The sequence below is a fragment of the Podarcis raffonei genome, chromosome 10, assembly GCF_027172205.1.
Source record: "Podarcis raffonei isolate rPodRaf1 chromosome 10, rPodRaf1.pri, whole genome shotgun sequence".
Taxonomy (NCBI): domain Eukaryota; kingdom Metazoa; phylum Chordata; class Lepidosauria; order Squamata; family Lacertidae; genus Podarcis; species Podarcis raffonei.
The window spans coordinates 71,855,778-71,883,503 of NC_070611.1; the positions used below are offsets into that span (position 1 = coordinate 71,855,778).

The following is a 27,726-nucleotide window of genomic DNA, read 5'->3' on the forward strand; positions in this document are numbered from 1 at the left end:
ACAGGAGTAAGGCGATGCATGCTGGGGTAATAAATAAATAAATGAATCTTTATTTCACTGGTGGTGATTGACCAGGGATCATAGTGGAGAGTTTGATGAAGTTGTTGGCCCAGTGTGCGGCAGCTGTCAAAAGGGGAAATTCCATACTGGGGATAAAATAAACCTACAGATATGGTAATGCCATTACACAGATCTGTTGGAATACAAATTTGGAATACTGTGTGCAGTTCTGGTCAGCTTCTTGAAAAAGGTTCGGAAAAGAGACAACCAAATGACTCCTCCGCAAAGAAAGCTTGCAGCATAGGAGATTCTTTAGAGAAAATATGAGTAAGAGGTGACACGATAGAATCTTGTAAAATTATGCACAGCATGGAGAAAGTGAATACAGTGGTAAAAAGGTAAAGGTAAAGGGACCCCTGACCATTAGGTCCAGTCATGGCCGACTCTGGGGTTGTGGCGCTCATCTCGCTTTACTGGCCGAGGGAGCCTGCGTACAGCTTCTGGGTCATGTGGCCAGCATGACTAAGCCGCTTCTGGCGAACCAGAGCAGCACACGGAAACACCATTTACCTTCCCGCCAGAGCGGTACCTATTTATTTACTTGCACTTTGAGGTGCTTTCGAACTGCTAGGTTGGCAGGAGCAGGGACCGAGCAACGGGAGCTCACCCCGTCGTGGGGATTCGAACCGCCCACCTTCTGATCGGCAAGTCCTAGGCACTGTGGTTTAACCCACAGCGCCACCCGCATCCCTGAATACAGTGGTATCTCGGCTTAATAACGTAATTCTGGAGGTCCGTTCTTAACCCGAAACTGTTCTTAACCTGAAGCACCACTTTAGCTAATGGGGCCTCCTGCTGCCGCCGCACCGCCAGAGCACGATTTCTGTTCTCATCCTGAAGCAAAGTTCTTAACCCGAGGTACTATTTCTGGGTTAGCGGAGTCTGTAACCTGAAGCGTCTGTAACCTGAGATACCACTGTAGAGAAAAGCTTCTCCCCCGCCCTCTCGTAGCACTGGGAACTCGTGCGCACCCAGAGAAGCTGAATGTTGGAAGATTCAGAACAGATTAAAAATAAAGTGCTGGTTCACACAGCGCATAGTTAAAACTATGGGATTTGCTCATGCAGGAGACAGTGATGGCCAGCAACTTGGGATGGCTTGAAAAGAGCATTGGACGGATTCATGGAGAGGGCTAATGACGGCTGCTAGCCGTGATGGCTCTGTTGGCCTCCACGATTTGAGGCAGCAGATCTTCTGAAGACCAGTTGTTGGATATCACAGGAGGGGAGAGTTTCTCTTGTGCCCGGGGTCCTACTTGTGAGTTTTCCCCAGGCGTCTGGTTGGCCACTATGAGGACAGGATTTTGGACTAGATGGGTCACTGGCTTGATCCAGCAGATTCCTGTGATCTTAAAGCTCTCGATACAGAAATGAAGCCAATGCTGGAATCTGTAACCTGAAGTCATTTACGGGTTTCAAGCCTTTATATCCTGAACTGTGTTTCACCTGTGTTGTCTGGCCAGGTACTTTGGGTCTGCTTAAACCATGGCAAACAGCCTCAGGCGTATTTTGAACGGGCTTCGTTTATGAGAGGATTATTTCAGATTTGCCGGTAAAGGAATTCTAACAATCCGCTGTTCCCGGGGTGCCAGGGTTCTCGAGAAGCAGGTTTGATAAGCCTCGCGCACGTGACAAACGTTTCCTTGACTTGCGTGCATTTAGTATTGAAAGTAAACATGAAGTCACCATCCTAGGAGGACTCAATGAATTTGTAGTGAAGTTCTATGGACCACAAGGAAGTAAGTATGCAAATATTCCCCACCATTTGTGATACTTAAGGTGTTTTTTTCGGGGGGTTTTAAGCACTTTCTACATAATTTGTTGATTTGCCAGGAAAGAGAAGAAAATAAGGGGTTTGGGTGGGTTTTTGGTTTTTCCCCTGTTTCTTTTTTACAAAAATGCCCATCCCCTGTGCCTCTCATGAAACATGTCCTGTCTTACAGTGAGGCTGGGGCTAACACTTTGGCACCTGCGAGTGCAGTGGTGCCCTTCCAGACTTTGCCTGGCACCTACAAAAGCCTCCAAGTTCCCATGCCTCCTGCTCGCTCCCCTGGTCACCATGAGGTGGCAAGGGTGGTTTACTCCCCAACCACCTTGGAAAAGTACACAGAACCAGCAGAGGAAGCTGAAAGAGTTATACCTTTCCTCCACTTTTCAAAGCTCAGGTCAGCACTAGAGCTGTTGGATGGAAGGCAGAGTGACCAAGAAGATGGTGGGGAATAATAATAATAATAATAATAATAATAATAATAATAATAATTTATTTGTACCCTGCCCATCTGGCTGGGTTTTCCCAGCCACTCTGGGTGGCTTCCACAAAGGCCAAAAATACACTAAGATGTCACACATTAAAAACTTCCCTGAACAGGGCTACCTTCAGATGTCTTTTAAACGTCAGGTAGTTATTTTTCTCTTTGACATCTGATGGGAGGGCGTTCCACAGGGCGGGCGCCACCACCGAGAAGGCCCTCTGCCTGGTTCCCTGTAACCTCACTTCTCGCAGGGAGGGAACCGCCAGAAGGCCCTCGGAGCTGGACCTCAGCATCCGGGCAGACGCTGGGAAGGGAAGGAAACTGGGTGGAAGAGGAAAAGGAAACAGTTGAGGAAGGGAGAGAAAATTGGATGAAAGAGAGATGGGGCACCTGCACGCACTTTGGACCAAGTAGAATGGATCCTCTTAAAATGGCATAGTGTTTTCCCCAGAGGTTCCCTGCTGCCACTTCCCATCAAATCACAGGTCACCTCTAGCTCCACTGACCAAACCGTAAGAATCATGAATCTGGGGCACCGATCCTTATGGATTCTCATAAGTGATCCCCTCAAAAGCACCATCAAATCATAGGTCACTTCTGCATACACAGTTGTGTTCCGTGATCTGCTGGTGGTTTGGTTTTCACAACCCTTTGTCAAAATCATGAGGATCCATTGCTGTGGATCAATATTTTTATGACGCTAGCAAGCGCCAGAACTGATCTTTGTTGTGTAGTCCATCACTGTAAGCTTTCATTTGATGGTGAGTTTTGGGAGGACCCTGTGTAAATACGGAAATTCACAAGGCTCTGGATTAGGTTTTTACCCAGGTCCCTTGGAAAAGCCAAGTATTTGTCTGTGTGTATGGCCATTAAATATAGGGTAGTCCAAAAAGCTGAAGGCACAGTGCCATTGGGAAGGTCTCATGCAAAAGTCCCATTGGAATCAAGTGAGTTATCATTCAGTCCTTTATGTGCCTTTATGGTTAAGAATGCAAACCATGCTTGAAGATGTTTGTTCAAGTTTGTGCAGCTAACACCGTGTTCCTTCCCTGATTGCAGCACCGTACGAAGGTGGCGTGTGGAAAGTTAGAGTGGACCTTCCTGACAAATACCCCTTCAAATCCCCATCTATAGGTAACGGATTCAAATGTTTACCATTTTTCTTTTTCTTTTGTTTTCTTTTTTTTGGTCTTTGACTGCAGTTTATTGCACTGTGCCTGGATGAGCTCCAGGCTCAGGAAAACACACACACTGGGCTCCAAGAGGCAGGGCTGGCTTTGCAGATGGAGCTGAGGCTACCATGGTCATGCCTATGTGGTTCCCATGGTTTACTGACCAGAAGCTGCACTTCAATGTGCCACACTGAGATGGCATTGGCAGGCATGGCTGCAGAAATGGGCTTCCAGGACCGGGAAGCAATTCTTGTGACCTAGTAGATCTTGAGGATGACGTTGTTGCCATTCCTGGAACCAGGAACCTTTAATCCAGTCGACACACCAGAGTTAACACAGAGATCACCTTTTTTGGTACTTATGTGGCCAGTTTCACCTGGTCAGCACAGAGCAGGAATTTCTGGACATGTTCAGTGCAGTTTTTCTTGCTTGTTTAACTCCTAGAGGAAACTCCCAAATTATCCATAACACTCTGCCAAGGTTGTTGTTGTTTAAGTAAAGAGGTGAGATAACAATGCCTGAACAATGGTCAGGTGTTCCATAGCTTGGACCCACCCACCCAGGAGCTGAGAGCTCGAACCTCAGGTCTCTAGACTACAAGCTTCATATATGTAGCTGATGTGCCCTGATCTTTGATCTTCTCTCTGCACTCCTTCTACTCACCCCTGCCTCTCTGCATTAGAGCAGCACCAGGAAGCTCCGCACTAAGAAATTGGAAGTGGTATTTAGCACTACTAGTCCCCGCAACACACACACACACCATCAGAACTGGTGCAGGTGTGTTGACTGGTCCATGCGTCTGAGCAGGACAATCAGTCCATGTGCAGTCCGCACAGCTGGCTTTCTGCAGTGAACATGGCATTGTCCAGTGAGAGGGGAAAGCACTTCTGTAGGCCTGAGAACTAGAAGCTTGTATTTCTAGGAACCATGCATTTTTCTCCAAATGGATGCAGGAGATATTGTTGCCCTGGCTAACCAGGCTCTCTTAAAGGTAAAGGGACCCCTGACTGTTAGGTCCCGTCATGGCCGACTCTGGGGTTGCGGCGCTCATCTCGCTTTATTGGCCAAGGGAGCCGGCGTACAGCTTCCGGGTCATGTGGCCAGCCTGACTAAGCCGCTTCTGGCGAACCAGAGCAGCGCACGGAAACGCCGTTTACCTTCCTGCCAGAGTGGTACCTACTTATCTACTCGCACTTTGACATGCTTTCGAACTGCTAGGTTGGCAGGAGCAGGGACCGAGCAACAGGAGCTCACTCTGTCATGGGGATTCGAACCGCCGACCTGATCGGCAAGTCCTAGGCTCTGTGTTTAACCCACAGCGCCACCCAGATCCCAACCAGGCTCTCTTAAGTATTTCCAAAGTTGAAAGCTCAGTGGCTCTATGATCGCTGAGTATGGGGTTGCTTCCTTGGGGTAAATGATACAGGTGTTAAAAGTATATGGTGTTTGTCTCACTCTCCCCAAAGGGTGTTTATTCTTCCCTACAAAATTCTCCTCCTTATGACCAAAATAAGAGCCCATAGAATTCAGGGCAGGGCACAGTGTGGTTGTTTCTCTCCACCCCACATCACTTGGGAGAGAGCTTTCCTCCACCCTCCTTGGTGCCCCCCACTGCCAGACCTCCTGTATGAGTCATCAGCTCTTGCGTACTTGAGTGGGAGAAGGCAATATGATGATATGTGGGTGCCACCTACAGGACAGGAGGGCACAACAGATTGGAAGCCGGGGTGATCAGGCAGTGAGAAGGCTCACCCCTCCTCCCCGTATTGAAAGTAAAGGAGTTCATCTAAGGACACAAGTGGGGCACAGTCTAACTCTTCTCTCGGTCCACAGTGACACAGCACCTGAGCATCTACGAATTCTCACCCTGGGTTCTATGTCTTGGTCGGTCCCATTAGAGCAGGCATCCCCAACCTGCAGCCCTCCAGATGTTTTGGCCTACAACTCCCATGATCCCTAGCTTACAGCACCAGTGGTCAGGGATGATGGGAATTGTAGTCCAAAACATCTGGAGGGCCAAAGGTTGGGGGTGCCTGCATTAGAGCATGACAGAGCACTGGGACTTTCTTTCATTGTTTTCTTAGCAGCAAGGCGACAGACCCATGTTTACAGTTTCCAAGCAGTGGGTTTTGTTGCTAAACAGTTTTAAAACATGAACTTGGGGGCCGCAGTGAATTGCGGCAAGTCTCGACATGCTTTTCCTGGAGTTTTGAAAAGGGAGGTGCTAACTCAGCAGTGACTGTGCATTTCCACTTAAGGGCAGGTTTATATGTCAACCCACAGAGGTGCATATGAGGACTCTTCCATCTAGGGAACAGGAGAAGCTTGAGGGAGAAGCGGTGTGGAGACGTCATGCGTCTCTTAAAGATGCTTGGACAAGACAGGCGGCCTCCTCTTCCAGCCTAACATCCTGGTTTGAGTCAGCGGGCCGTGGCTGTTTTCATTACTTAAAATAGACCTTTGCATAGTGTATCTGCATTCTATTTTCAGTGTGCTTTGCTTCTTCCCTAATTTGCTTTTCAAGTACTGTCAGCCCACTTAACACACAGCGTTCTCTGGGGCGGGCCCGGGCTTGCGTCCTCAGCCAACTCAAGTGTCGCCACTTGGGAGAAAAGCCCACCTAGGGTGGAGCTGAGTTTGTGCAGCTACAGGAAAGCCGGCCGCACATCTGCCTGTTAACAAACCCAGCGCTGCATTTGCCGAACGGAAATGTGTACAAATGCCAGATTTTTAGTAGCACTCGGAACTAACCGCTCAAGTAGATAGAATCATAGAATTGTAGAGTTGGAAGGGACCCCAGGAACATCTAGTCCAACCCTCTGCAATGCAGGAATCTCAGCTAAAGCGTCCATGACAGGTGGCCATCCAACCTCTGCTTAAAAACCTCCAAGGAAGGAGATTCCACCACCTTCCAAGGGAGTCCGTTCCACTGTCAAACAGCTCTTACTGTCAGAAAGTTCTTCCTGATGTTGAGTCAGAATCTCCGTTCTTATAACTTGAGGCCATTGGTTCGAGTCCTGCTCTCTGAAGCAGGAGAAAACAAGCTTGCTCCATCCTCCATGTGGCAGCCCTTTGAATATTTGAAGATAGCTTTCATAGCTCCTCTCAGTCTCCCCTTTTCCAGGCTAAATATCCCCAACTCCCTCGACTGTTCCTTGTTAGGCTTGCTTTCCAGACCCCTGATCATCCTTCTTAAATTGTGGTGCCCAGAATTGGACACAGTATTCCAGGTGTGGTCTGACCGAGGCAAAATAGAGTGGGTCTATGACTTCCCTTAAGGGACGCGGGTGGCGCTGTGGGTTAAACCACTGAGCCTAGGAGCTGATCAGAAGGTCGGTGGTTCGAATCCCCACGACGGGGTGAGCTCCCTTTGCTCAGTCCCTGCTCCTGCCCACCTAGAAGTTCGAAAGCACGCCAGTGCAAGTAGATAAATAGGTACCGCTCAAGCGGGAAGGTAAACGGCGTTTCCGTGCACTGCTCTGGTTCGCCAGAAGCGGCTTAGTCATGCTGACCACATGACCCGGAAGCTGTACGCCGGCTCCCTCGGCCAATAAAGCGAGATGAGCGCCGCAACCCCAGAGCCGGCCACGACTGGACCTAATAGGCAGGGGTCCCTTTACCTTTACCTTTTAGCAGGCACTTTATTGGTGTGACTCTGCAGAATCTTGGGAATTTTCCACTCAGCTGTCCCCATCTCGCATCCAGTTTCTGAGTTGTTGGCACCTACTGCTCAGTATGTCTTGCACATCTGCAGGAGACTAAAGGATGTCCCCAAGCCTTTAGCTCCTGACAGAACCTGCATCTCCGTATTCTTGCCACGTTCTTCCCAACAAATACAAATGGTTGTTCGGCAACCTAAGTGAAGAGGTGACTCGCATTGCTCTGTGGTAAGGGCAGCCTGTGCAGTTACCCTCCCTTGGAAATCCACTGTCTTTGGAATTGCTTGCCTACCAACTTTAGCAAATGCAGGCTAGGGGACCAATTGATCTGTGTAAATGTCAGTTTGCTCTGTTTAGGTGGGTTTTCAGGGGTCAGTAAAGTTTTTCAGCAGGGAGCCAGTCCACTGTCCCTCAGACCTTTGGGGGGGGGTCTGACTATATTTTTTGGGGGGGAATACAGTGGTGCCTCGGGTTACATACGCTTCAGGTTACATACGCTTCAGGTTACAGACTCCGCCAACCCAGAAACAGTACCTTGGGTTAAGAACTTTGCTTCAGGATGAGAACAGAAATTGCGCAGTAGCAGCGTGGCGGCAGCAGGAGGCCCCATTAGCTAAAGTGGTGCTTTTAGGTTAAGAACAGTTTCAGGTTAAGAACGGACCTCCAGAGCGAATTAAGTACTTAACCCGAGGTACCACTGTAATGAACAAATTCTTATGCCCCACAAATAACCCAGAGATGCATTTGAAATAAAAGACACATTCTACTCGTGTAAAAACATGCTGATTCCTGGACTGTCGTCGGATCGGATTTAGAAGGCGATTGGGCCGGATCCAGCCCCCGGGCCTTAGTTTGCCTGCCCATGGTTTAAATACAGGAATTGCCCAAGGGAGAGCATTCATGGTTCAGTTCCCTCTGCTGATCTTCCTGCTATTCACTTGGTCTGGCTTTTTAAAGAACCTGTAGTCTTGGCTTTTCTTGCTTTCCAAAAACGTACCTGTAGAAGTAGCCGGATAAGAGCACCAGAAACAAGTCTTAGTAATATGGCAATGGTGAGATGCAACCTCGTTCTTTAAGGAATCCAGCTCATGCCCTGAGGGGGAAATAAGACAATGCCGTAGCAGCTTTTTCCAAACAAGTTGTCTTCTCCATTCCGTTGTAGCATTTTAAAGTAATTCTTACCATTGTAGTAATCTTACGTAAACCTCAGCTTTCTGAGGTCTGCCAGAAAAGTGGTAAATAAATACTCTAAACAGAATAAATAACAAGGGGGGAAGTCTTCCTCGGGGCTGGACTTAATAATAATTTATTATTTATACCCCGCCCATCTGGCTGGGTTTCCCCAGCCACTCTGGGCGGCTTCCAACAGAACACCAAAATACAATAACCTATTAAACATTAAAAGCTTCCCTAAACAGGGCTGCTTTCAGATGCCTTCTAGAAGTCTGGTACAGTGGTCCCTCGGGTTACATACGCTTCAGGTTACAGACTCCGCTAACCCAGAAATAGTGCTTCAGGTTAAGAACTTTGCTTCAGGATGAGAACAGAAATCGTGCTCCGGCGGCGTGGCAGCAGCGGGAGGCCCCATTAGCTAAAGTGGTGCTTCAGGTTAAGAACAGTTTCAGGTTAAGAACGGACCTCCGGAACGAATTAAGTACTTAACCCGAGGTACCACTGTACTATACTATTTTTTTTAAAAAAATTAATGTGAGAGCAGCTCTGTGGGAAACAGCAGAGCCCGTGTGGAAGCACTGAGAAGTAGCAGCCAGAGCAACAGCTGGCGCCGAAAGCCTGTGTTAAGAGAAGCTGCCAGAGGGTTCAGCCAGGCCAGAGAATAAGATAGTAAGAACAGCCTTGCTGGGTTAAGGCCAGTGACTCATCTAGTAAAGGGGAGATGGACCCCTGACCATTAGGTCCAGTCGTGACCGACTCTGAGATTGCGGTGCTCATCTCGCTTTACTGGCCGAGGGAGCCGGTGTACAGCTTCCGGGTCATGTGGCCAGCATGACTAAGCTGCTTCTGGCGAACCAGAGCAGCGCACGGAAACGCCGTTTACCTTCCCGCCGGAGTGGTACCTATTTATCTACTTGCACTTTGACGTGCTTTCGAACTGCTAGGTTGGCAGGAGCAGGGACCGAGCGATAGGAGCTCACCCCTTCATGGGGATTTGAACCGCCAACCTTCTGATAGGCAAGTGCTAGGCCTTGTGGTTTAACCCACAGCACCACCCGCGTCCCATCTCATCTAGTACAGCATTCTATTCTCATAGCCCAAACAACACAAGCAGAAGCTGGGCACAACTGCACCCCTTCTATTTGTGATGCCCAGCATCTGTCATCCAGAGGCTTCTTGCCACCCGAAGTGGTGGTAAAACATAGACATCGTGGCTAGTAGATATTAGAGGCGAGAGAGAGGAGCCAAGACCCTCCAGAGTGTCTGGCCAGGGAAGTGGTCCCAGATGTGTTGCAGCCAAGAGGAGGACGGGGTGGCAATGAGGAGCAAGGATGCAGGATTCCTGTTGGAGGGTTTCTTAAGAGAAGGGAGGGACGCCGAGCAGCGATGGCTGCAGGCAAGAATCAGTGCCTGAGGAGGAGAGGGCAAAAGCCACAGGAGGCTTATAGCTGGGGTGTTGAGCCTCAAGACTACAACTCCCATCATCCTTGGCCATGCTTGCTGCTGTGGCTGATGGGCTTTGGAGTCCTAACATTGAGTGAGCGCCAGAGTCCCCAGGCCTGGTTGATGCCTATAAACCAGTGTTTCCCAAACTTGGGTTTTTCTTTTTGATCCTCTGTTCCTAGCATCCTATCACCCCTGGGAGGAGGGGAGCTATTGGTGCTCAGTTTTCAAAAATTCTTAGTAGCTCCATCCTTTCGTTTTTGAATAGATTTCTTGCTCTAAAAATAAAATTTGCCAGGTTATGATCTAGAAACGTGATCAGAGCTCGTACCGAGTGACTGTCTTGATATAAGTACTCTGTGGCAACTATGTCAGATGTTTTTACCTGGTAAAATACCATTTAAAATGGACAGAAGGTGCTTCATGTGATCCATCCCAGCACATGGGCCCAATGGCTTTGGATAATTGGCCAAAACGAGCTTTTGAGGAATTAGAACCAAGTCCCATCCCTTTTTTTGTACACAAAGCTAGCCGATGAATTCCCATCGATGTTTAGGGTCACCGACTCGCTTCTATCTGCGGTTTTTGGAGATGCCCTGGAAGGGCGCTGATGGGGTACGGCCGTGGATGGCATAGTTTCTTTGATCACGCTCAGCGTTGTTTTCTCAGATAGGCGCTTAGATTTTGTCTTAGAGGTGCCCGCTTTGCATGTCTCTTTAACTCCTCATGAGTTGGCTTTATTTGTTTCAGTTGTGGCAGGAGATGATAATAGATTTTAAAAGTTTCTGCCACTGCTTCTTACAGGTGAATTATCCTGGACATCCTTAAATTTGTAATGTTTTTGGATGTGAGGGTGATCTGGCTGCGACATCTGTCACCTCATTGATCGCCAGGGTTGATTTGGCTGATCTGGCTGGCTGGGCGGGTGTCCCCTTCCTCCTTCACCGCTCCATGTGCGTTCCTCCCGAAGCTGCGCTCTCGGTGGAAGAGGACCACCATCCCAGATAGAAGGAGTGTACCGTTCTTCGGTCAAGGGTATACGATAGCTGCGCTCCCCTGCTAGAACCTCCAAAACAAGCTCAAGGTCCATTTGTAGGAGAACGTAGGGTAGTCAAGCCAAACTTGGGTTTCTAGCTGGGTTTTTTGGACTACAACTCCCATCATCCCTAACGAGCAAAACCAGTGGTCAGGGATGATGGGAACTGTAGTCCGAAAAACAGTCAGATACCCAAGTTTGAGAAACACTGATATAAGCTTCAGGGTTGCCACCCTTCTTTGCAGGAAGGCAGGTGGTGACGGAGGGGCCTTGTGACGTAGAAGAACTTCCTTGGGGAATTGTGGCCCCCGCGGCTCAGGTGTCTCCCCCTCTTATCTTCACCGCCTTCAATAGTGTGACACATTCATTGCCTGAAGCCATTGGCCTCCATGCAGGACTGCCTCTGGCTCCAATGTCCCTGCATGAACGGCTTGCCCTTCTGTAAGTTTGGCTTTGTGCCTCTGCTTGCACCTCTCAGAGACTCGGCAGAGTCGCCTGCCTGCCTCCCAGAGCCTCTCTCTCTCCCTCCATACGGATTCTATAAAAAGATCCTTTTATTTATTTTTCAAAAGAGCTCTGATAACGGAGGAGGTTGGGAGGCTGGTGGCCGGGAAGAGGGACAGTGGCGTGAGGCTGCGTCTAGACTCCCTGAAATAGCCTCGGCACCTCATTAAGAGAGGCGCCACCAGCTTTTCAGCGAGGGAACCCAAGGTAATCGGGCAGAAAAAGGTGGCAGGTCTCCGTGGTGACAAGATGCTAATTGCTTCCCAGGCATTGCTGCTGCTAATTACTGTTTGTGCTGCAAATGCCTGTCATTGTGATGGGCGGCTTGTCAAGTGGAGGTGTCCATTGAGAGCTTTGGGAGTGCAGTGCACCTCTGCACAAACGCACATTCTCCCACCCCATAACACACTTCACAGGTTCTGTGTGGGCGCAGATCCAGCATCTAGTTGGTGCTGGAGGGCTGGTTTTGCCCTTGGCACAACAGTGCCCCCCCCAAGGGTAGCAGTCCCCTTGGCAGCCACCCCACGAAATTCCTAGAATGGACGGCTACCTTCCCTGATTAATCCCAGCCCTTGAAGACTGAACCTTTTTCTCCTTGGTCACTCTGCGTAACCAAGGGATATAAATATGTATAAATGCATATAAATATGTTGTCGTCTTCGTGACCCCCTAGACCAGAGCACGCCAGGCCCTCCTGTCTTCCACTGCCTCCCGCAGTTTGGTCAGACTCATGCTGGTCTCTTCGAGAACACTGTCCCACCATCTCAACCTCTGTCGTCCCCTTCTCCTTGTGCCCTCCATCTTCCCCAACATCAGGGTCTTTTCCAGGGAGTCTTCTCTTCTCATGAGGCGGCCAAAGTATTGGAGCCTCAGCTTCAGGATCTGTCCTTCCAGTGAGCATTCAGGGCTGATTTCCTTCAGAATGGAGAGGTTTGATCTTCTTGCAGTCCATGGGACTCTCAAGAGTCTCCTCCAGCACCAGAATTCAAAAGCATCCATTCTTCGGCCATGAGCCTTCTTTATGGTCCAGCTCTCACTTCCATACATCACTACTGGGAAATTTGTATGGCTGTTGTCATTGTCCATGGAGTTTTCTTGGCAGGGATACTGGAGTGGCTTGCCGTTCCTGCTCCAGGTGGATCACGTTTGGTCAAAACTCTCCACTATGACCTGTCCGTCTTGGGTGGCCCTGCATGGCATAGCTCATAGCTTCTCTGAGTTATTCAAGCCCCTTCGCCACGGCAAGGCAGTGATCCATGAAGGGGGCATATAAATATATATGCGTTTAAATCAAGGGATTTATACCCCACCTTTGGACTTTAAAAGCTCTCAGTGTAGCTTACAGAACCAGATTCACATGACCAGATGGTTGACATAAACATCAATTATAAAAAGTGCCTTTCTGCTGCTTTTTACATTTTATTTTTTTGTAATAGGAGGACACTCTGTGAATTACCCCCTATAGAAAAGAATAGGAGTATGTTGTGTAAACTGTGGGTGATGTGCTAAACCATGGCTCGGTGTGATGTGCGAATGGAGCCCAGCAACTTAACCATGGTTCATGGGCCGTGGTTAAAGATTGCTTCTCCGCCAAGGTTTGTACTTGGATTGTAAACCTTAGTTTACGATACTCATAGCGTGTTGCAGAAGGCAGGGGAAATAATGCAGGTACAGAAGTCTGTTTGCTGGGTACCCTGTCAGCCAGAAGCAGTGAGTGAAAATAGAAATATTGAATTCTAATATTCACTGTATTTAATAATGAGGCCTAGTAATACTGAAGTTGGAAGGCTGACTGATGTGCCCACAAGCTTTGGCTGACTGGCTAATAAAATAGTTATAATTGTGTAATCCCACAAGGCTTCACCACAGAACCCAGCTTCTTTTTAATGTTTGTGGTTGGCAATTGGTGGTGATAATGGTTATAATACTGACGTCAGAAGGCTGGCTAATATGTCCACAAGATGTGGGTGGTCTGTTGTTCCTCATAATTATTATTTTCAATGAGAAGACAAGAAAACTGTGCCCTGCCTCCGGGCTGTTTTTCTGCCAGGGCTAGCAATTCTGTTTATTATTTGTTTATTTCAACAATTTGTATACCGCTTAATCCGTCTTCTCTAAGGGGTGTTCAGGAGACCGGATGCACCAAGACTGAAAATGAATACTTGCTGTTTTTACTTACTAAATTTCTCTGTCGCCCTTCATCCGAGGATCACAATATTGCAATTTGCAATATAAAAACACAAAAATACACATCATGTTCACAAGCAGTAACCTCCTCCCAGTTTAAAAGGTCATAGATTGTTTAATGAGCCAGAGGTCTGGGAGAAGAGGAATGTTTTTGCCTGGCACCTAATGATTTGTAGTGAAGGCACCAGGCGAGTCTACCTGGGGTGAGCATTCTACAAATCATAGAATCATAGAGTTGGAAGAGACCACAAGGGCCATCGAGTCCAACCCCCTGCCAAGCAGGAAACACCATCAGAGCACTCCTGACATATGGTTGTCAAGCCTCTGCTTAAAGACCTCCAAAGAAGGAGACTCCACCACACTCCTTGGCAGCAAATTCCACTGTCGAACAGCTCTTACTGTCAGGAAGTTCTTTCTAATGTTTAGGTGGAATCTTCTTTCTTGTAGTTTGGATCCATTGCTCCGTGTCCGCTTCTCTGGAGCAGCAGAAAGCAACCTTTCTCCCTCCTCTATGTGACCTCCTTTTATATATTTGAACATGGCTATCATATCACCCCTTAACCTCCTCTTCTCCAGGCTAAAATCAGTTTTTAAAGCCTTCTTATTTTTTTATTTATTTTTTAAGTCTTGAATAAATGGCAGACGTTCAACAGGGAGGGAGCCCTCAGTGTGACCTCAGCTAGAAGCAAGTTCCACAGTACTGCAATAATAACTGCTCTCTCCATCTGGTGCATCTGAACTGGAGGGGACTGCCAACAGTGGCAGTGGGAAGGTTTTGGCTGACCTCTGTAGTGCCGTAGAGCTTTTCCCCATAGGACTGGATGTCAGCCCTTGTTGCTTGTAAGGCAGGAAGTAAAAGAACCCAATTCAGGGCTGGAAGAAGGCGGGCCTGATCCTGAAGCCCTGAGCACACCCTTGACTCCAACCTGGCAGTTGTACCCTGTTGTGCCAGTTCAAGAGTTTCAGTCACTCTTGTTATACGCTAAAAAAAAAATAATTTTTTTTAAAAATGGCTACCTTTCCGCTGAATTTGCTTCTCCAGTGTTCCTGCTGAGGCTGTCTAATCTTCTTGATCCAAGTTTGGAATATGAGAAGCTTTCAGTTGATGGGTTGAGTTTTGCAAGGCTGTGAAAGGTAAAGGTAAAGATACCCCTGACCATTAGGTCCAGTCGCGGACGACTCTGGGGTTGTGGTGCTCATCTCGCTTTACTGGCCAAAGGAGCCGGCATACAGCTTCCGGGTCATGTGGCCAGCATGACTAAACCGCTTCTGGCGAACCAGAGCTGCGCACGGAAACGCCGTTTACCTTCCCGCCAAAGTGGTACCTATTTATCTACTTGCACTTGATGTGCTTTCAAACTGCTAGGTTGGCAGGAGCAGGGACCGAGCAACGGGAGCTCACCCCGTCGTGGGGATTCGAACCACTGACCTTCTGATCAGCAAGTCCTAAGCTATGTGGTTTAGACCACAGCGCCACCCGCGTCCCTTGCAAGGCTGTTAGCTTCCTTTAACTACAGACAGGATCTTGCCTTGCAGCCAGAAGTTGGTGAATTGGAAATCTGATGTGCCTTGCTATGCAAGGGGCATGCTAGATTTCTGCCCAGGTAGTCTTCTACCTGTGAGAATCTCTCAACATCTGTGGGGGTAGGGTGGGGAGACAGAAACACTGTTTGGGGTGGAGGGAGGAGAAGATAATATAATAATATGTGCAAGCAGAGCTGCTTGGATGCTCATAGCAGGTCACAGGGCAGCCAGCCAGTACTCCTGATCATCTGATGAGGCTGTTGGAACATTAATGGCCGTGCTTGCTGTGCTTTTGGAATGGGCTGGCAAGAACGTGTCCAACACTCCCGAAAAGTGTCTTCTTGCTTGTCAAAAGCACAAGGCAAAACGCCGACATGATTCCACGCGAGAGTGTATGTCCCTCACCCTATTCCGTTACTTGCGAGTTCTGTTCTGGATGGGGAGTGGGGGAACGTCAAGCCAAAACAAAAAAACCCAATGCAGAGAAGAACTTGACGTTGGGCTCCCAAGAGGAGCGTGGCAGCTGCCTCTGGCTCACCCAGTCAGCTGGACACTTGCCCCCCACCCCCGCCCGTGCCATGGCAGTTGTGGGTCAGGCCGGGAAGTCCCAATGGCAAGGCCTTCAAGCAGTATCCGCTTGGCACTGGGTCCTAGGTGACCAAGCAAAGATTCAGGGAGCTGGTGCGCACATTTCACCTAAATAGTGACTCGAGTTGGACAGAGCCCAAGGAGTGAGCCAGTTGCAGGCCGAGCTTAATTGGGAGTTGGTAAAAGAGGATGCGGGTGGCGCTTTGGGTTAAACCACAGATCCTAGGGCTTGCTGATCAGAAGGTCGGTGGTTCGAATCCCCGCGACGGGGTGAGCTCCCGTTGCTCGGTCCCTGCTCCTGCCCACCTAGCAGTTCGAAAGCACGTCAAAGTGCAAGTAGATAAATAGGTACCGCTCCAGAGGGAAGGGAAACGGCATTTCCATGCGCTGCTCTGGTTCGCCAGAAGCAGCTTAGTCATGCTGGCCACATGACCCGGAAGCTGTACGCTGGCTCCCTCGGCCAGTAAAGCGAGATGAGCGCCGCAACCCCAGAGTCAGTCACGACTGGACCTAATGGTCAGGGGTACCTTTACCTTTACCTAATGGTTTTCATGGAAATGGATACAGCTGCTGAGCCTGCAGCCATTTTTGGGCTTCAGACAGGGGCAGCTACTAAGGTTCTGGGAAGCGCAAATCAGTGAATTGTGTCTCTCTTATTAAGCCTTGGGAACTCCCAACCATTGCATCTCAGCATGGTGTGGTAAGATGGGCTTCATGAGATGCAGTGAACATAATGCGGTGATTTCTGATTTCTTGAGTGCCTCTAGTCTGCAACGTCTCCAAAGCCAGCCCCCATCTGCTTTGGTGGTGCTTGGCTGACAGTAAGTTTTGCTCAACTTCAAATGGGAAACTGTAGTTTTGGATCCCCCACTCTTCCTTTCCATGCATGAATGACAGAATTCAGGAGCGGAGCAACACACTGTGCTTTAGGGACCCGTGGCTTTCGCCATAACAAAACTAGGAACATGCATGCCATTTTTTTAGTTGTTCAGCGCAACAACATTCCTTAAAATATTTTCATTTAGGCAAGCCTGTCCGGAAATGTAGATGTTGATTTGTTTTGATCTCTTTTTTCCCCCAGTTAATTTTAATTACTTTTCAGTGTTTTCAACTTTTTTTATTGATCATTTTAATATTTCTTGTAAACCACTTAGAGGCTTCGCTACAATCATATATAAGTTTTCTTAAGTAAATAAAAGATAACGGTGATAAAGGTTGCTAACATCTCCTTTGTTTGTCTCCATTGCAGGATTCATGAATAAAATTTTCCATCCCAATATTGACGAAGCGTAAGTGATTGAAGATGTTTTGTACTAAACAAAATTATTTAGGGGGGAGGGTTATCTCTTAAACTCGGTGCATAGCTTCTTTTCTAATTCAGGAAGGGGAAGAGAATGGATATGTGATGTGTTAATATATATATATATAGAGAGAGAGAAGTTGGAAAGATTGTGAAGACCAATTTATTCACCCTCTGTGTTGAGGATAAGGCAAGCAGTCAGGGGCTTACACAAGTTTTCAGACACCCTGCCCTTAGAGAACCCTTTCCATTTTCTGTTCTCTACTGGGGATCTCCTTAATGTTTTAGAAGATTCTTGAGACTCAGTTTAGGGTTCCAGCATCAGGCAGGTTGCTCAATCCGGGCACAACTTTGAATAAACCCTGTGCCCTGCAGGGCTAAATGGAAGATGGAGCGCTATGGCTTAAAATGGTAACCCAAGTTCATATTGTCTGGATTTATCAGTCTGTGTGGCTAGGCATTTATATGTAATCCATGTAAACTGTGGCTTTGGGGGCCCTCTTGGTTAAGACTAGGTCAAATGCTCTAGCATACCTGTGGGCAGGCTTCCAGCTTGCAGGATCAAAGTCTACCAACTGGAGCCAGAGGCAATAACAGCACAAGCTCAGCCCTGGGACTTTTTCAGTACCAGAAGTGAGCTGTCTTTTTACACAAAAAATCTACTCCTGAACCTACCTACCTACCTACCTTCCTACCTTCCTTCCTTCCTTCCTTCCTTCCTTCCTTCCTTCCTTCCTTCTTCCTTGATTTTTCACCCCCCCCAAAAAAAAACCTTTACAGATTTTAACATAGACCATAAATTACTTTATCCATTGTCTTCCCATCCTCCCCTTACATGGTTCCCATATTTACCCTTGAATGCTGTGTAATTTCACGTAAACTATTCAATACATCCATTTTAACCTACCGTATTTTTTGCTCTATAAGACTCATCAGACCATAAGAGGCACCTAGTTTTTGGAAGAGGAAAACAAGAAGAAGAAAAATTCTGAATCCCAAAAGCCAGGACAGCAAGCGGAATCTCTGCGCAGCGATCCCACTTGCTGTCCTGGCTTATGGGATAGCCGCGCACAGCCTCTCCTGGCTAGGCAAGGGGAGCCTTCATCCCCTGCCCAGGAGAGGCTGCACGTGGCTAAGGCTCCCCCAAGAGCCGTGCTCCCTTTAAAGAGTGTGCGGAGTGTGTGTGCGGCTCTTGGGGACTTTTCCACGCGGCTCTTTAAAGGGAGCGCTGAGCAGAACCTCCCGCCTGCATTCTCTCCATAAGACGCACACATATTTCCCCTTACTTTTTAGGAGGCGGAAAGTGCGTCTTATAAAGCGAAAAATACGATATTTATCTTAATAATTAACGCTGTTGCTCATATTTCAAGTCCTGCATCTTTCTTTTTTCTTTTCTTCTTGTCTGTCTGTCTCTCTCTCTCTCTCTCTCTCTCTCTCTCACACACACACACACACACCTTTCTGTGTTTCAGCAACTTAATTTAGGGGAAGGGAACTAGGTAACCCATTGGGTGCCATAAACCTTTCCAGTCTCCCAAAGGTCTTCCTGTAGATTCCAGTCTGCCTTTTTTGCCCACTTTCGTGAAACATACTGGGTGTTAATAGGGAAGGGGAGATCTGAACTCGTGTAGCCACTGTACCAGACCAGCACTGCCTAACTGCAAATGGAAGCCAACCCTTGTTTGTCTCTTTCAGGTCAGGAACTGTATGTCTAGATGTAATTAATCAGACTTGGACAGCTCTGTACGGTGAGTTAAGAAATGTATGGCGTCGGTGCTTTTGTACTATACAAGGGTTGGGTGTGCATGCACACATTTTAGCTTGCTGTCTGAGAGCACAGTCTTGCACAGTCTTCACATGTGCTTTGAAGTGTGCAGATAGCAAGAGTCTCCCCATTGCAACGCTGGCACCCATTTTAGGAACTCTTTCACCTTGAACATAGCACGCTCTAGAATTTGGCATCCCAGGGGTTAATGCTCTCAAGGACAACGAAGATTGCTTCTATAGTACTAAAACAGAGTTGGCATATTCATTAAAATTCATTACAATTGTGTTAAACAAATTCAGCTGATATACAGACCTTCACAAGCGGTACTTTAGCAATAGGATAGTTTAAAAAGAGTGAGCATTTACTTCCCCCACGTACAGTGGTACCTCAGGTTAAGTACTTAATTCGTTCCGGAGGTCCGTTCTTAACCTGAAACTGTTCTTAACCTGAGGTACCACTTTAGCTAATGGGGCCTCCTGCTGCGCCGCTGGAGCACGATTTCTGTTCTCATCCTGAAGCAAAGCTCTTAACCTGAAGCACTATTTCTGGGTTAGCGGAGTCTGTAACCTGAAGCGGATGTAACCTGAGGTACCACTGTACCAAGGATGAGCAAATTCCCACTCAGCCATGAATCTCACTGGGTGCCCTTGGGTGGCCAGTCACCAACTCTCAGCCTAACCTACCTCACAGGGTTGTTGTGTGAGGATAATATGGAGACGCATGTGCACCACACTGAACTCCTTGAAAGGAAGGCAGGAAATAATAGATTGATTGATTGATTGATTGATTGATCGATCGATGGATAAGATTAGCTAGCCGGCCGTCTGGGTGAGCAGGGCCATCTTACTGCTTCCATCTTACTGGAATGCTAAGTCCTGTGAGGTGGGGGCACAGCCGCTTTGGCCGAATAGATGTTGTAGTGGTAGTAGAGATCATGGCAAATGGCTCTCTCGAAGGCCAGCTTCAGGCGTTACATGTCAAATTCTTTTTGTGTTGCTGATTTTCAGATCTTACCAATATATTTGAGTCGTTCCTGCCCCAGTTGCTGGCGTACCCCAACCCCATAGATCCCCTTAATGGTGACGCGGCAGCCATGTACCTTCACCGACCAGAAGAATACAAACAGAAAATTAAAGGTAAGGGCTTTGGAAGCGCAAGAAACCATTAGCAGCCTGTCCTGGAACTTTGTCACGGAGAGCATTTGGGTCTGAAGAACTCGGCACCGTCTTGCTTATGCTGCGGCTTTGGCAAGCCAGTTGCTGACCTCCCAGGTGAAGGGAAGCAACGTCTAACTGAGGTGTCCATCTCACTTGGGAGAGGCCAGCTAGCCTTAAAAGGAAAGGCGGGGGGGGAGAATCACCAGGCCTTATTTTGGGAAAAGGAGGCTTGCTCAGTTACGAAACAAGCAAAACAGGGCAACAAGCTTCGGTTTGGTGAACCAGTGTCTAGCGTGGTGGATTTCTTGTGTAACCACACCACAGTGATGTTTAAAGCAACTTTATTTGGTCGTAGCAAATAAATAAAATCAATTCAATAAATAAATAGCAGTGGCCGCTGGAGAACCCACACACAAAAGGGGAGATCTCAGCACACCTCCTGCCAGCAACTCCTGCAGCCAAGCTGGTGCCAAACGTCTTGCTCTGCTTTCCTTTGGACCAAATCAGTGAGGCTGGGGGGGGGGGTGGTCTTGCTGTCTGGGCAGCCCCGGACCCCCACACATGCTGCCCTGGCTTGCTCCCGGGAGAGGTCACTTCAGTGCTACTAATGCAACGGTTTGACTTCATCCCCAAAGGCTTGCACTCCCTTGTCTCTCGAGACAGACAGATGCCAGCAACAGGCCTATAAATTGCACGGGCTTATAGAAAGGCATTCCCTCACCTTAGCCTTGCACACGTGCAGGAATTTTTCACTCTATAAGACGCACCAGACCATAAGACGCACCTAGCTTTTGGAAGAGGAAAACGGGGTGGGGGAATTCTGAATCCCATGAGCCAGGACAGCAAGTGGGATCCTGGCTTATGGGATAGCTGCGCACAGCCTCTCCTGGGCAAGGGGAGCCTTCATCCCCTACCCGGGAGAGGCTGTGTGCGGCTAAGGCTCCCCCAAGAGCCGCACTCCCTTTAAAGAGCGCATGGAGTAGTGTGTGTGGCTCCTGGGGGCTTTTCCCTGAGGAGGGAGAAGGGCAGTCCTTCTCCCTCCTCGGGGAAAACCCCCAAGAGCCGCACACACGCTCCACGCGGCTCTTTAAAGGGAGCGCTGAGCAGAGCCTCCCGCCTGCATTCGCTCCATAAAACGCACACACATTTCCCCTTACTTTTTAGGAGGGGGAAAGTGCGTCTTATAGAGCGAAAAATACAGCAAGTCACAATCTCAGAGGCAGAGTAGGCCTGGATTGAGCTGAATGCTCAGTTCAGTGCGAATAACAGGGAGTCTACTTTAACTCAGGCTTGGTCAAGGCTGGGGTTTTCCCCGCACAAACCTCCTTGACGCATTCGTAATAGAGCATGAGCAAGCAGATTCTTCCAAGGATATCCTTTCACACTCCCGTTGATGGTTTTTACAGGTTGTAGGTTGTGGGACGCGGGTGGTGCTGTGGTGTAAACCACTGAACCTTGGGCTTGCCGATTGAAAGGTCGTCGGTTCGAATCCCTGCAACAGGGTGAGCTCCTGTTGCTCATTCCCTGCTCCTGCCAACCTAGCAGTTCGAAAGCACGTCAAAGTGCAAGTCGATAAATAGGTACCACTCCGGTGGGAAGGTAAACAGCGTTTCTGTGCGCTGCTCTGGTTTTGCCAGAAGCGGCTTAGTCCTGCTGGCCACATGACCCGGAAAAACTGTCTACGGACAAACGCCGGCTCCCTTGGCCAGTAAAGCGAGATGAGTGCTGCAATTCCAGAGTCATTCACTACTGGGCTTAACTGTCCGGGGTCCTTTACCTTTACCTTTTACAGGTTGTAGGTTATCAAAAGCAGGTGCTATAACTTCCACTACACTAGCTAGGGGAGAGAGAAGAATTGCCCCCAGCTCAAGATGTGTGTAAGATTGGTGAGAGAAGGAACTAATGGACAATTTTGTCCTTTTCCCTGCTACACCACTGAGTATGCAACATCAAAATCAATCTGGGACTTCCACAGCAACTCCCCATCATCACCACCACTATGAAAATATCCCTTGTTTTAGCTTTGCTATGCATGACATTGGCTGGTAGATCTGGGATGTCCTGCCACACCTCTCCCCACACACCCCAGTTGCGTGACAGGCAGGCAGCTACAAGCTGGGAGTTGCTCAGGCACTGACATGATGCAAAGAGCTTTCTGGCGACAGTGGCGCTTAAAAATAGCCTCCGCGCCGATGCCTTGAGTTGCAGCAGCTCCTCTGCGCTGGGAGACAAGGTTCTGTAAATGCATAATTTATCTCGTCTTCCCTTTTTAACTGATGGAGCCGTAGAAGTCTTTCTGGTGTAACCCTGGGGGGGGACCCACAAGGCCCCGTTGCTTTAGAGGAATCAGCCCACAATGTGTTGGAGCTAGAATTCAGGAAACCTGCCTCTTAACTGGTCGCAGCAGTAGATGGCCAGTGGCAAGTACCATATTTTTTGCACCATAACACTCACTTTTTTCCTCCTAGAAAGTAAGGGGAAATGTCTGTGCGTGTTATGGAGCGAATGCCTATGGATGGCGGGGGGATCTGCTGCAGTCGTGAGCAGAGGATCCATGGCTCCCCTTCCTTCCCTCCTCCGTGGCTCGCTTTGAAACAGCAAAGCGGGAGAAGAGCCTCTGAGTGGGGAGGAGAGAGGGACAGAGAGCCTGCTTGCTTTAAAGGAGCAAAGCGGGAGAGGAGAGGAGCCGCTTACACGGATCACCCCAGATTCACCAGCAGATCACATAGCATGTCCATGGCTACAGCTTGCACAAAAAAAAACCACGCACCCACTTTTGCCTGGGGCTGCAGTGGTGCAAAAACGTGGTTACAAAGCATGGATCCACATGGATCCTCAGGATTTTTGCATTGGGCTACCCCAAACTCACCGTCAGGTCACATGTCTGTGGCCACAGCATGAACCACAAAAATCATACATCCACTGTTTCGTTTAGAATATTTTTTTTCTTGTTTTCCTCCTCTAAAAACCATGTGCGTGTTTTGGTCGGGTGCGTGTTATAGAGCGAAAAATACGGTACTTCTGTGACGATTGCCTTCTCCAGTTCTCTAGAGAGAGGCCCTTGCGCTCAGGCCTGCTCAGAAGGACTCTGACAAAGCTGGGCCACATTGTGGAGAAGCAGGCAGCAATCTTTTATAGCCGTTCCTCCTCCCGGGTCTCTCTTGGGTGCAGAATGAGCTCTTCTCCCACTGGCACTGAGAAGCAGGCTGTGAGATTTAGGCCTCATTTGCGTAGATACGACATCCACAGGCCGCTGAGCATCTTTTCTTAACATGGAATTTTGTAACACACATCCTTCCTGGGCTATATAGTAATTGGTTCAGCTTCCCGAAACAGGAAGCCCTTTCTTGCTGAATGGCTTTTTTTAAGAAGGGATACGGGCTGTGGGTTGTTCTGACACACACCAAAATGCATATTTGAGAGTCTGAGGCGATGAATGGAGCTGTCCTAGGAGATTTGCACCCAGTGGCTAGTGCTGAGCATCACCCAGCGCATTGAGAACACGCAGAGAGCCCTGCTAGATTACATTGACACAAAGGGAACCAGTAGACTGTACCACTGCAGAGCTCAGGAGGAGGGTGCGTGCCACTTTTCTGAATGCTCTCCTATGTAAAGCAAAACACAGAATACTGATATTCTGGGAGCTCCCCTGTCTGCTCCCCACCTGTCCTGCTTTCCCCCCAGCATTGGTGCTCCTAACTTCCTGGAATCCATCCTCCCATTTTTATAGTTAGACACCAGGCTTTAAAAACTCACACCTTGACTCTTGTCGTTTTCCCGCTAACTGGTCTCATTCCACTATCTCTTCTGCCCCCCTCCTCTCCCCAGTCCTTGTGATCTCCTGGTCTGTCTTAGGCCCCTCCCCTCAGGCTTGCAATCTCTGCCTTCTGTCCTGTGTGATGTCCAGCACCCAGAACACGCATGTGCTTTAGAAACAATTCAGAAACGTGTTTCTGCACCTCCCTACAGTTTTGAAGGTTTCTACCCTCTCCATTCATTTACGGTGTGCTCTGCTGAGCTCTTCCCAACCCCTCCAGCTTCAGGACTTTTCTGTGTTTTGCACAGAGATGCGTTCCCAAGCCGAGCACGTCATGAGAGTCCCAGCTGCCAGTGGTGGTGTACTGGTTAGGGCATCGGACCAGGACCTGAGAGACCAGGGTTGAAATCCCCACTCTGCCACAAAGCTCGCTCAGTGAACTTGCAGGGGCCAGGCACTGCCCTTAAGCCTAACCCAGCCTTTCTCAACCTGTGGGTCCACAGGTGTTGTTGAACTACAACTCCCATCACCCCTAGCTAGCAAGGCCAGAGCTCAGGGATGATGGGAGTTGTAGTCCAACAACATCTGGGGACCCACAGGTTGAGAACCGCTGGGCCCTAACCCTACCTCATAGGATCGTGGTTGGGGGTCAAATAAGGAGGGGGAGAACCAGTTACAGGGTCTCTTTGGGGAGGAAGGTGGGGTTATAACTGCAGTAAATAAATAAATACACTGGAAGGCACAAAAGCACAGAAAAACGGGCAAGATTATCACAGGTGCAAATGTTGACTGTTTATTATTATTATTATTATTATTATTATTAAATCTTGCTTTTTAAGATTTTTCAGGCAAGTACTAATGTTTGAGCAAGGGGTTGTCCTTGCTGAAATCTGGGGGTCATTTTGGTGGGTGGGCATGTGCAGGCATGTCGAAAAAGCACATTAAGGTGTCCAGAAGCAGTTTGTGGTCTGCTTAGCCATGTTGTTTTGAGGGACCTCAGGGTGTTCCTTTAGTGTGTATGTTGATCGTCCCTCTTTTTCTTCCCCTGCCCCCACCCCCCACCTTTCTCTTTCCCCCCATCCAGAATACATTCAGAAATATGCAACAGAGGAAGCGCTAAAAGAGCAGGAAGAAGGCACTGGGGACAGCTCTTCGGAGAGCTCCATGTCTGACTTTTCAGAGGACGAGGCCCAGGATATGGAGTTGTAGTAGAAGCAGCACCCTGCTTTTCAGAAAGACTGACTTCCTAACCACGCGCTGAGAAGCAGACTATAATATTCATATTTAAACAAAGCAATTTTTTATTACTAAACAAGGTTTTTATGAATAATAGCATTGAGATATATATACATATATATATATATCACCCTTTAGATCTTGATTTCTTTTGGTCATTTCTCAGAGCCCAAAAGTGCATCGTAGCGCATTTCCCACATTCCACTCAGTAGCAATATGCAGCCCAGATGCATGCGAGGCATCCGTTTATAATTCCATTTGAGCAAAGGCAACTTGTGGGCTACTGAACTGTCAACCTAAAAAAAAACCACAAAAAAAAACAGCTGCTTTGCTAGGGAGAGGGTCTGGATGTTCCCTTTTTTTTCCTCCCTGCCCCCCACTTTTATTATTATTATTAATGGTTCCAAAGATGACAGGATACCCTCAGATGCAAAAGCTGAGCAGCGCTTGCAGACCGTCGGAGAGAAATATTGGGGGATAAACGCGAGAGGCAGTGAAGTCGGAAAGGTCCTTTTTCGATTCAGCTCGGCCGCTTTACACTTTAAACGGAGTTGCATTTTTAAGAAACGAAACACTGTCGCCAGAATACGCCGACTTCTTCGAAGTGGTTCTGACAAAGGCGCCTTTCTTTGGCTTAAAGAACATTTTGCGCGGACTTCCTGCCCTGCCGCTAGAGACTGGCGATTGGTCCGGTTTGCTCGGGGGACCTTTTGAAAACCTGCGACTGGACAGTCAAAAGTCAACTTTACTGGTCTGGATCCCCGGTGTCCGTCTGCCTCTGTCGCCGTTACTACTCTTAAGGGACAGAAAGCAAGCAGAGTCCAACTTTGGCTTAGCTTTCCTGGAGCGCGTCACACCCAATCCATTTTTGGCCCCACTGTTAAAACCACTGGCAGTTGTGATTATTCCACTCCTTGATGTCTCTTCAAGCACTGTGCCCATGACCTCCTCCGGAGAGGTCTTCTTACAAGTCGGATTTGTCAAGAGCGCTACAAGCCCATGGACAGTTTCATTGCCCCCCGCCCCACCCGAGTTGCCGCTGATCACGATTCCATCAGTGGTTTCCCAAGTTTGCTAGTTCCTTCCTTTGCTCACTTGTGGCCCTTCTATAAAGCAGGCCAGACAATCTAGGAAAATCCAGTATAATGGGCTTGGGAAGTGGTTTTTTGTTGTTTTGGAAGGGGAATTGATAATAAGAGTGCTGGTTTCAGAGATTTTCTTCCGAATTAGATTCTTCCTCCCTTTTCATTTCTTGAGCGTTTTTTGAACACACAAATATTCCTTCTCTCTTCCCTTCCACCCCATCCCCCCTCCCCCCAAAATGGAATGGTAAAAGAACCCCCCTCATACGTTGAATGCCTACCTGGGATGCTGATGTTACTTGAACATGGATAATGGCAAGGAAAACGCCCGGCAAGATGTGGATTTTGCAATCTGGACATTACCTCTGATGTATTTGTAAAGAGTTTTCTTTTTCTTTTTGGACAGGATGTGGGGAGGGCAGTTTTGGTGCAATGTCTGTGGGTGGGGTGGGGTGGGGGCAGTAAACGGAATTTGAATTTGAGCAGAATTCTGAATATCAGGCTAAGCCCAGTCCGTTGTATTTCCTCCCCAGATTCCCCTGAAACGCCGTCAGAATTTTGTGGATTGTTCTGGGGTGCGAGGGGAAGACGCGTCGAGAGAGTACAATCTTAAAGCCTAATCAGTTTGCTTCCCCCCCACCCCTTTTGAAAAGATCTTATGTAAAGTAGAATTTAACTTTGGCATGATCATTTTCCTTTAATAAAGCAAAAGCATACCAAGAAGTTGAATTACGGGCATGAAGAAAAAAACAACAACAACCAAGAACCTTTTATTTTCTTTCTTTCTTTCTAAATTAAAAAAAAGCAAAACAGTAATATGGTTATAGTAGCTGAGCTGAAGTTCTCTCCTTTAAGCAAGTATGGCTTGTTTGGGGGGCAGGTGGGTTAGTATTAATATGGAATATGTAACTCTGTGCCATTTCCTTGACTCTGGAGGAGCGCGGGGAGAGCTCTGTTACTGCTGCAGGGCTCCTGAGACCAGCCTTCACCAACCTCGTGCCTTCCAGAGGTCGATGGACTACAATTCCCATCAGCCCCTGCCAGCGTGCTGGCTGAGGCTCATGGGAGTTGTAGTCCCAGCAACCTGCGGAGGGCACAAAGTTGGCGAAGTTGGCCTTAGAGATGCTCTCTGCTTGTGTGGTGGCCTCTTAGGTGCTATTTAGGTCTAGATTTTGAGTGCTGAGGTGGCAGTGGTGATGGTGGTACCGATTTAAACAAAATAAATTGTATTTTTTCAATATTGTATATACAAATATTAGTGTTCTAATTCCCTTTACTTTACGCAGGTAACTTTTTCCTTGGGGGGGGGGGAAGAATCTCAATCCTGGTGCACAGTCAGTTTTTAACAACTCTGACGTACACAGCTCTTCTAAGCAAACACCCGTTCTTGATTTCAACAGTCCTGGCTTTTAAATCAAACGCGCGGAAGGGGTTCCAAATGCAGAGACGGTCCGTGTTCAGTGGAATCCCACCCACCCCCAAGAAAAGGCAGCACGACTCTCCTCTCTACCCCCACCCAACATCCACACACTTCGCCCCTGGGGTGCAAAAGACCCATTTTCGAAATTCCTGTTTGATCGGACCCCTTGTTTGTGCGTTGCAGTTGCAAAGATCTCTTCTTCTGCATTTACTTTCCGGGTGTCAGGGAAGGCTGGCAAAACGCTCTTAGTGGAATGGAATCCACCTGGAAAGATAAGTTTGTGAGGACCGACCTTATGAGTTAAGTAGACCAGGCTCCCTTCTCCTCTGGTACCACTGATCTAAGCGCAGTTCCTTCTGTCCCCCTCTCTCTTTTTTCGGCCTTCCAAGATCCCCTTTGCTCGCAGAGC

At 48.3% G+C, this 27,726-nt stretch overlaps 1 protein-coding gene across 1 annotated transcript in view; it reads left to right on the forward strand.

Moving 5' to 3' along the window:
* UBE2H (ubiquitin conjugating enzyme E2 H) overlaps positions 1–27,199 on the forward strand; it is a 64,594-nt gene extending 37,395 nt beyond the window's left edge. Inside the window, exons 2-7 of the mRNA XM_053407005.1 lie at positions 1,722–1,798; positions 3,371–3,445; positions 16,847–16,886; positions 18,593–18,645; positions 19,673–19,801; positions 24,664–27,199. Of these exons, the coding sequence (XP_053262980.1) occupies positions 1,722–1,798; positions 3,371–3,445; positions 16,847–16,886; positions 18,593–18,645; positions 19,673–19,801; positions 24,664–24,788 (499 nt within the window). The 3' untranslated portion in view covers positions 24,789–27,199. The remainder of the gene's footprint in view (positions 1–1,721; positions 1,799–3,370; positions 3,446–16,846; positions 16,887–18,592; positions 18,646–19,672; positions 19,802–24,663) is intronic.
* Positions 27,200–27,726: the final 527 nt, after the last annotated feature.